Below are 9,784 nucleotides of genomic sequence, written 5' to 3'. Positions count from 1 at the left end.
AATTTGCTCTACTGTATCCTATTTAGTGGTTGTTCTGGTGAAGTGAGCAAGGTTCTGCTCCATCACACAGTGCTGGATGATTATGACATTATAATGACAAGAAAGGGAGTCATTTGTGTGTGATAGTGTGTTCAAGTGAAATGGCTGTCTAATAGCATTCATTGCTGTATGCATCTATAATAGGTTGCCAATTGGGTCCTATTCTTTATTTGAACTGCCAGAATTAGATTTAAATTCCTTACTATAGAATCCACTGAATCAGCATCTGAGCACTACGATTTAGCTCTCCTAAAAGTCCGAAACGATGACTTAAATATATATATATATATATATTTTTTTAATTACCTGTTTGCTTTTTTTTGTGAAACTGCTATAAGTTGCTTTGAATGAGACCATCTGCTATAAGTAACCATACAATAATCATTATTTAGTTTAGTAAAAATGTGCCTGTTTTGTGACTTGCGTAAAACATAACAGACCAGCGTAAAACATAATCAGAGAATTCAATAATTAGGCAAAAGACAAAAAAAGCCAAAGCACTGATATCAAAGATGGGTGGGTTCCTCTGAGTTGAGTGGCAAAGTAAAAAAATATAAGACTTACCAAATATCACTGATGCTCTTATAGTGTACTTGTGAATAATTATTTTGCTCTGCAATTCTAGTGTATCCTAATCAGTGTTTGTTCTGGTGAAGTGAGCTTTTAATGTTGCATGCAAGGTTCTGCTACATCACAACATGATCAATGATTATGACATCATAATGTCAAGAGGGTGATGATGTACAAAGTCAGTTTTTTTTGTATGCTTCCTTATTCATCATCATCAACTGTTTTTATTCAGGGGAAGATTTACTGAGCATTAAGGTATTTTACAGCAATGCCCTGAGTTTACAAACAAAGAATTAAACAAAAACAATTGTGTGCTGGATTGGAGTGGCGTGACTCGCCAGCATACCCTAGCCTAGCACAGACAGACAAACAAACAAATTACAAGGAAGTTTATTGTCACATGCATATAGTTACTGGAAGTAAGAAACGCAGTGAAATTATGTCTGGTGTCAGCCTATTTGTACATTTATGGGGGGGGGGGGGTAGATTAAGTGGCAAGGGCTGCATAAGAAAGGTGGGGGAGGAGGGGGGGGGGCACCAACAAGGAGCACCCAAGAGCAACAGGGGCAAGGAAAAACTCCCTTACCAAGGAAGAAGAAACCTTGGGCAGATCCACGGCTCAAGGGGCTAACCCAACTGCCAGGGGTCTTGGTGTGTGTGCTGGGGGGATGACAGGGGAGATGGGATAGTGTGCTGTGTATGTGGGGAGAGGGCAGTGTGCAATATGTGTGTTGGAGAAGCTTCCTCATGAGACAATGTGCTGTATATTTGCAATTGGGGGGGGGGGGGGGGGGCGGGCAGTGTGCTGTAAGTATGTTGGGGATGTGTGTTGGAGAAGCTTCCTGATGAAATAATGTGCTGTGTATGTAGGGGAGAGGGGGGGCAGTGTACTGCAAGTATGGTAAAGGGACTTACTATTGCAAGCAGAGTAGTGTATGTATGATGTATGTGAGTGATGACAGTGAAGATGTGTGTGTGGGCGGGAGGGGAGTGGAGCAGTGACTGTGTAGTGTGTGTGTGTAGTGTGTGTGTGGGTAGGTGGGGGCAGTGTTCTGTAAGTATGTAGAGGATGTGTGTTGGAGAAGATCCTGAAGACAATGTGCTGTGTATGTAGGGGTGGGGGGGCAGTGTGCAGCAAGTATGTAGAGGAGGCTTACTGTAGCAAGCAGTGTGCTGTATGTATGTGAGGTGATGACAGTGATGATGTAAGTGTGTGTGTTTTTTTTTGTGTGTGTTGGGGATGGGGGTGGGGTGGGGGGGGGGCAGAAAGGCTAGGCAATGAAGGACATGGGTAGATGGAGGAGAAATCAAAAATAATAAATAAAATGTTCTATGGAGATGTGCAAAAGTTGGAGAAAGTCAGATATGTGTGTGTGTGTGTGTGTGTGTGTGTGTGTGTGTTTGACGTGTGTAGCATAGGGAGAGGGATGTAAAAGTGCTAAAAGTCTTGTAGGTGTGTGTGTGTGTGGGGGGGGTGGGGTGGGGGTCATGAGTGCTGAGGAGTGAATGTGTGCAAAGTCAGTATAGTGTGAGTTCAGAGTTCGGATGGCCTGGGGATAAAAACTTCTCCTGAGTCTCTCAGTTCTGGCTTTGTGACTACATAGGCGTCTTCTTGATTTCAGCGGTAGGAATAATCCATTGTGAGGATGAGAAGAGTCCTTCAGAATCTTTTGGGCTCTTAGGAGTACTCTTCTGGAATAGATATCTTGTAGAGCAGGGAGTTGAGTTCAGCTGAGCGCACTACTCTCTGCAGAGTACTACAATCTCTAACTGTGGAGTTTCCATACCAGGTGATGATGCTACCAGTTAGAACACTCTCAACCGCTGAAGTGTAGAAGGCCTTCATGATGGATGTAGAAACTTTTAATTAAACAACAAACAAACAAAAATAGGCCAAAAGGAGCGGCACATCTGGCCAGCGTCCCCGTTACTAGGCAACCTGACATACAATAATACATTGACACACAAAACAAAAGATGCCGGACAGAGCGGCGTAGTCGCCAGTGTACCCATGACACCAAGACATGACAAATATATTTAAAAAATAACAATAACAAATACAAGACAAAAGATGCCGGACGAAGCGGCATACAGTAGTCGCCAGCGTACCCGTGACACCAAGACATACAACACAGACAACAAACAAATTAACAAATAATAAAAAGTAATTCAAAAAATAAATTCAAAAAGAAAAGTTCATGTTAAATTAGTCCGGCTGGGCAATGATTGCTTGCGTGAAAATGCACAGCTGTGTCTTTATAACTGGTAACGTCATGAATAGAAAGTCCAGCTGACGAGATGTAAAGTTGATCTGGAGAATGAAGGTCTTGTTCGAAAGAGACCTCACATTCTTTCCAGCAGCTTGGACTGTGGAAGAGCTGTGGAAGAGCTCTGGAAGAGCTGCAAAGCTCGCTGGGATGGTGGAGATCCAGAGTTCTCGCGGGAGCACAATTTGAATTTACTCAGCAAGTCACTCTGGCAATGAGTAATGATGCTCATTACTTATGTCCCTTGTTTTGTGGGGCACAAATCACATCGGTGTATCTGATACTGTATAGACGGGCCAGAGGCGAGTTAAACCAAATCCAATTGCGTCGAAATCCGGAATCAGTCAGTAAACATTGGTCGTATAGAGTTATCCAATTGCGTGCAGTGAGATTTTCAAATGCATGCTTGTTGCCGCCCCTCGAGTTGGGCCATTACATTATTCATGGTCAGACCCTTAATCTTTTGGGTCTGGAATCTCCAGGCTACTGGGATGGCGTACCAAACACCTGACGCTGTCGGAGATTAGCAACATTAATTCCAGCAGCATTCAGTCCGGAGTTTAGGGAGTTGGTATATAACCTGTATATATCTGTGTGTTCAGCTCTGCTTTCTGAATCCTCTCCTGTAAGAGAAAACATTACGTGCACACCAGTGTTCAGGCGGGGAGTGAGACTGTTGGTGTTAAGAGCAACGAGGCCTGAAGGATGAGATGGAAGACTGCTGCCTGATGCAGACTGTGGCCGCATACAAGGCTATACACTCTGATGATGGCCTAGGGCTGAACTGCGTGTATTGAAGACATGGTCCAATAAAGACTTTTCAAGTGCTAATGTTTGAGAGTATGGTTTTCAACTTGCACCCTAAGAGAGAATTTAATTTTAGAGTTGAGCACCTGTTCCTGTATACACACTCTTATACTATTAGTGTCAATAGTTTAAACAGGTTCTAATATGGATGAATTGGGTTCTGTGCTGACTGCGTCTGCATGACTGACACTGGCAGGTGAATTCCTGTGTGTGATGGTGATGATCAGAAGAGTAGTATTAGAGAGAGACAGCCTCGTCCCAGTCTTTAGATGCGTCTTTGTGATTGATGAGCTGATGGTACCATAATAAAGCTCTCTGTTAATTCTACTATCAACAAACAACTCTTACTGATTGATTTCTGCCTCTGCTCTGAGTTTTAAAACATTTAAACTTCATTGCAACACAGTCACCACTGTGTTCTGTACACTATTCTGCTGTTCATCACAATGTAAATCTTTCTCAAACAACATATGCTTGGAAATATTTAAATGAAATAATCAGTGCATCTCAATAATTAGAAATCAAATATTGGGGCTTGAAACGATACCAAAATAAAAAATACTTAAATGGGAACTCTACAGTGTGCGGATCTTCACTTTTTCTTGGAACCGTATCTTCGATCCTGCACCTGGAATATTCTTGGATGTGCGTGATTAAACCTTGGTTTTTCTTATCTAAATGAAGCATGAAAAACTGCTCTCAAATAACTCATTGTAAGAAACATAAGTGACGTACCATGTAGGCAGAGGACCATTGTCAGGATTAAGGTGATGAAAGGCATTGTTAGAAAATACCACAGTTCTCATTCACAAGATATTCAGGTGGTTGAGGAACATCCTGAGCACTGGTGCATGTAGGCTGTGCTGCCAATGCAAAGTATTCTCATGCAAATACTCACTAAAAACAGCAAACAACGGATCAGGTACGTATTGAAAACATCACTAATGCTGGCTGGGTAATGTGTTCTCATCATCATTTTTCAGACTTGTTTGGAGGGGAGGGAGGGACAGACACGTCTAGTACATCAACTCAGTGTAATCAAGCCTTAGTGAGATTTTATGCTGATTCATGGACGTGGAAATACACCTCCACCATGATCCCCTTGACAGTATTTGGATCCTGAGATCTCAGCCTTTACTGGACTTACAGTATGGTGAGTTTGATATGATGCAGCAGCCATTTGGTTGTGTGGAGTCATGTGGGATGACAAATCTACTTCATCTGTTGTTATTGTTTTTTTGTTTGTTTGATATTGTTTTACTCTTCAAAACACATCTTCTAAGTTAGTCTTGGACTTTACTGTTCTAGTAGGTGTTAAATCCATTTTTATAACAATGTTTGTGCATGTTTTTAAATACATTTGTGTGTATTATTGTGTCAATATAAATGTAATTTATATTGAAGACACAAACTGTTCAATATAAAGTAAAACTACTGCATCTTTATGTACATGAATGCATTTGAAAAAATAAACAATATATTTCTTTAACCTTGTAAATATCTTGGTAATGAGAAAAGGCAAATGTACAACTCTACTGAACACCCCTCACACCTGCTGAACGTCTCTGCTGCAGCAGTGCAGTCATGTGTATTCTCACAGAGGGAGGTTTTTGTACAGCTCTGTATCACTGTGTGAACACCCACATACTGTTGGGGTAGTGGAGACTCTGACAGTAGTAATCTCCTGCATCTTCAGTCTGAACTCCACTGATGGTCAGAGTGAAAGCACTTCCAGATCCACTGCCACTGAATCGAGATGGAGTGCCTGACTGGAGACTGCTAACAGTGTGAATCAGGAGTTTAGGAGGCTCTCCAGATACCTGATGGTACCAGGAGAGGTATTCTCCACCACTATCCCTGTACACAGCACTGCTGACTTTACAAGTCAGGATGGCCGTGTCCCCCACAAATGCAGCTTTCACTGCTGGAGTCTGAGTCAAAGTGTACTGACCTCTGGATCCTGTTTAGTAAATTCAAATATGATGTTTACCCTTAAAACACATGCAGCTGCTTAGATAAAGTTGTTTGGTTATTTGAATGAAAGAACCAAGAACACTGTTTTCAGGAAAACCTTGTATGGAAAAAAAAGAGTTGATACGTACCATGTAGACAGAGGAACATTATCAAGATGAAGGTGATGGAGCTCATTGCTAAAGACTTGAGCTGCTCTCATTCATGAGGTGTTGAGCTGTTTGAGGATCTCTAAATATCATCCTGAGTGCTGATGCAAGCAGGTCATGCTGGCAATGCAAAGTATTCTCATGCAAATACTCACCACAGCAACTGGTCATTAATGTTGATTGAGCTGATAAATGTTCAGACCTCACTGACAGTTACAGCATCCCAATCCACACCTTTACTTGACTTACTGTAAGGTGTAAGGTGGGTTTGACATCATCCAGTAGCTATTCAGGTTGTTTCAGATGCTTTTTTTTTTTTTTTTTCCGCGTACATAAACAACGTATTTGGTGTCTACACAAATTATTCAGACATTTTAATTATAAAAACAAATATGTTTGCATTGAATTATATATCCATGTATACCATATTTACAGGGAATAGACATTGTATTGAGCCAGGACATGGAATTATGATGCAACAGGCCCATATAGCAGTAGAGCAGTCAAATTAGATTAGATTCAACTTTATTGTCATTATGCAGAGTACAAATACTAATACAACTAAATGCACTTTGTGTCTAACCAGAAGTGCAAAAAAGCCGAAAAGTGCAATGTGATATACAAAGTATAGACAGGTGGTGCATAGACAGGACAAGAAATTTAGTGCAGTGTAGACAGTGGGGCAGCCGTGGCCTACTGGTTAGAGCTTCGGGCTTGTAACCGAAGGGTTGCCGGTTCGATCCCCGATGGGCGGGGCACTGCACACATCTATGGCTGGAGTGCCCTTGAGCAAGACACCTAACCCCTAACTGCTCCTGAAGCGCCGCTGTAGCAGGCAGCTCAAGTTTGTGTTTCTTTGTCAGCTGTCAGTCCCAGTGTGAAGTCAGAACCACTATGTCCTCTCCTGCAGTAGTAATATCTTGTGTCTTCATCTAAAAGTCCCTGATAGTCAAATAAAAGTCTGTGAATCCAAGTGCTGTTTTAAACTGAATATTTGCCAAAGTCTTTGAATCTCTGGGCATGATGCTAATTTCAAGAAAGATGTCAGTGTTTCATAAGTATGCCAGAGTGACTGTTTCTCTTCCCAGAGTATATAGAAAATATTTTTTTTCTGTATGAAAATATGAATAACAGAACCCAATAAATAGAAGAGCCAAATCTGTGTGGTTGCTGCAAAATAAACTACAAATAAGTGAAAGTCATAAAAAATTAATTCATTTTCATTTGGAATATTTTTTTCAAAAACATTTGTGTGTATTTTTCTATCATTATAAAGAGTTTGGTAATCAGAGGTGTTGGAGACTTAAAACATGTAATGTATTACTCTACTGAACACCCCCCTCACACCTGCTGAAAGTCTCTGCTGCAGCAGTGCAGTCATGTGTATTCTCACACAGGGAGGTTTTTGTACGCCTCTGTATCACTGTGTGAACACATTACCACTGTGGTAACTCTGACAGTAGTAATCTCCTGCATCTTCCGTCTGGACTCCACTGATGGTCAGAGTGAAAGAAGATCCAGATCCACTGCCACTGAATCGTGATGGAGTGCCTGACTGGCGATTCTTAACATAAGTTATCAGCAGTTTAGGAGGATCTCCAGATACCTGATGGTACCAGTGTAATCTGTTGTTGCTATAAACATTACTGCTGACTTTACAGTTCAGGGTGACTGTTTGTCCAGGAACAGCAGGTAATACTGATGGAGTCTGAGTCACTGTGTACTGCCCCCTGCATTCTGAAGACAAAACAAAACCAAAAACACACACATTCATAATAACTCTGTAGTGTCTTTAAAAATGTAAGCTTGCTCTTTTCAGTCATGAATATTATTAACAGCTGTGCATCTTACCTTGGATGTAGATAAGTGTCCAGAGCAATATTACTTTAAACAACATGTTCATTTTGGACCTCATTATGAAGAACGACCTAAACCAAGCTGTCTGAGAGCCCAAGATCAGGTCACACAAAATACCTTCTGAGTACACGGACACTTTTAATTTATGCAAAGTACCCATATGCAAATACTGATCCTGGACAAATCAGGTGTAGATGGATGATCAAGCTTCTGACATTCCAGTGACACTCATTTTCCTGCCTTCTTTCACCACTGGGAAGCTACATTTTAACTACAGGCATTTTAAGAAGGTCTGAAAATCTTTGAAATTATTTTCAGAAATTAGGAAACATGTTTTTGACAGTCAAAATGTATACTAAAAAAAGAAAAAAGTTTTAAAATACTAAATGCATGCCAGTATTTTTGAAAGGTGATTGTTTTACGTTGCGTTACGTTAAGTCCTATATTCTCTGGAAGGTGGCTGAACTTTTGAAATTTATTTTCAGAGATTCACCCAAGCTTACCTATGCAAATATTAGTGGCACTCACAGACTTCTTAGGGTCACCTGCATCTGAAACAAGATAAAATAAGCAGAACATATGTATGCATACAAATAGTTTTCATTTTAGAGACATGATTTTATTTACTTCTTATTTGTTTGTGCTGCTTTAGCATACATGCAACATACTTTAGATTAATTCAGTTTTTCATTAACCAGTGACTGCTTTTGCGCTCACAGCTAAAATACTGGTAGTTGCACCCAGAGCCATATAAAGGTAAATATGGCTCTGGTTGCACCATTTTCATAAAGTTGAGCTGAGTTTGCTTTTAAATGTGTTTAACTAAAACATATGATGGGATGATTCATGGTGTAGTGTAGTGAAAAATACAACAGTTGTTATGATGTGTTACTAATAGCACCAACCTGATACTACCAACAATTCTAATTTCACAACTTCATCTATAAGAATACAAATTAGAGTGCTGAAAATAAGCCTGATTGACTCGGTGACTGGCCGTGGTCCTGGGATGCCTATAGCAGAGATTACTAAGATAAGCAATGTCTACTGTCGCCCCCTACTGGTAAGAAGAGTTTAATTTTAGTGAAAAGGAGGAATAGAGGGAGGAGGTGGGATGTTTTGGAATGCCATAACACATGATGCTGTCAATCATCCCTATGAGCTTCTAAACTTTGTTTAGAAAACATCTGAGCAGAACTCTTCATAGTGTCCAGGAACTTGCTGAGGATACGTGTGTGCAGCCCACTCTGCTCATATGAACAGCACACCATCTGCAGAGACTCAAAGCTGCAGCACTGCACTCATGTGTAGTCTGGCACAAGGAGGTTTTTGTACGGCTCTGTATCACTGTTACCCACCCACACTCTGTTGGGGTAGTGGAGACTCTTACAGTAGTAATCTCCTACATCTTCAGTCTGGACTCCACTGATGGTCAGAGTGAAGTCTGTGCTTGATCCACTCCCTTGAAATCTAGATGGAGTTCCAAAAAGTGGTTTGCTTGCATATAATCAAAAGTTTAGGAGCTCCTCCAGGCGTCTGTAGATACCAAAAAAGTCCTTCATCTCCATCACTACACAGCATTGCTGACTTTACAGGTCAGGATGGCCGTGTCCCCCACAGATGCAGCTTTCACTGCAGGAGTCTGAGTCACAGTGTACTGACCTCTGGATCCTGTGGAGTAAATTCAAACTTGGTTCTTATCTTATGACACATGCAACTGCTTAGATGAAATAGTTTTCTTATCTGAATGAAGCATCAAAACTGCTCTCAAAGAAAACATTTTAAGGAACACAAGAATTCAATTCAATTCAAGTTTATTTATATAGCACATTTCATATGGCATACACAGACTCAATGCGCTTTTAGAAAAACATTATCAAATAGACATTTAAAACACATTGATAGTAAAATAAAAAAAAATAAAAAAATAAAATGGTAATAGTACGGAGCCCTCCGGGTGACATGGGGAAAAAAAACATGGGTTAAAAAAAAAAAAGAAAAAAAAAAGTAATGGGGAAAAAAAACATGAAGAAAAAAAAAACGATGCACTTTTGGAACTTGCTGGGCTTCCTACTTGACCCCAATAGGCCCACAAACCACTACCGCCAGATGGCAATCGTATCA

The 9,784-nt window shown here is 40.6% G+C and overlaps 1 protein-coding gene across 1 annotated transcript; it reads right to left on the bottom strand.

Annotated features, from left to right (window-relative positions):
* Positions 1–5,104: 5,104 nt before the first annotated feature.
* LOC143136799 (uncharacterized) lies at positions 5,105–7,752 on the bottom strand. Its single transcript, XM_076297478.1, has 4 exons — positions 7,655–7,752; positions 7,228–7,540; positions 6,038–6,051; positions 5,105–5,643 (listed from the first exon to the last, which is right to left on the bottom strand). The coding sequence occupies exons 1-4, from the start codon at positions 7,716–7,718 to the stop codon at positions 5,309–5,311; spliced, it is 726 nt and encodes a 241-aa protein (XP_076153593.1). The 5' UTR covers positions 7,719–7,752; the 3' UTR covers positions 5,105–5,308.
* Positions 7,753–9,784: the final 2,032 nt, after the last annotated feature.

This window comes from Alosa pseudoharengus, unplaced genomic scaffold, assembly GCF_046254945.1.
Source record: "Alosa pseudoharengus isolate Yale_2024_CS ecotype anadromous, Long Island Sound unplaced genomic scaffold, YU_APseudo_1.1 YU_APseudo_1.1_scf_20, whole genome shotgun sequence".
Lineage (NCBI taxonomy): Eukaryota > Metazoa > Chordata > Actinopteri > Clupeiformes > Clupeidae > Alosa > Alosa pseudoharengus.
The sequence above is the reverse complement of the archived record's forward strand: the minus strand, read 5'-3'. Positions and strand labels throughout refer to the sequence as shown.

Excerpts from the sequence above, each read along its gene's own strand:
- LOC143136799 (XM_076297478.1), bottom strand. The coding sequence starts at position 7,718 with ATGAGGTCCAAAATGAACATGTTGTTTAAAGTAATATTGCTCTGGACA. Across the intron at positions 7,541-7,654 it reads GACACTTATCTACATCCAAG|AATGCAGGGGGCAGTACACA; the intron begins GTAAGATGCACA and ends TTTTGTCTTCAG.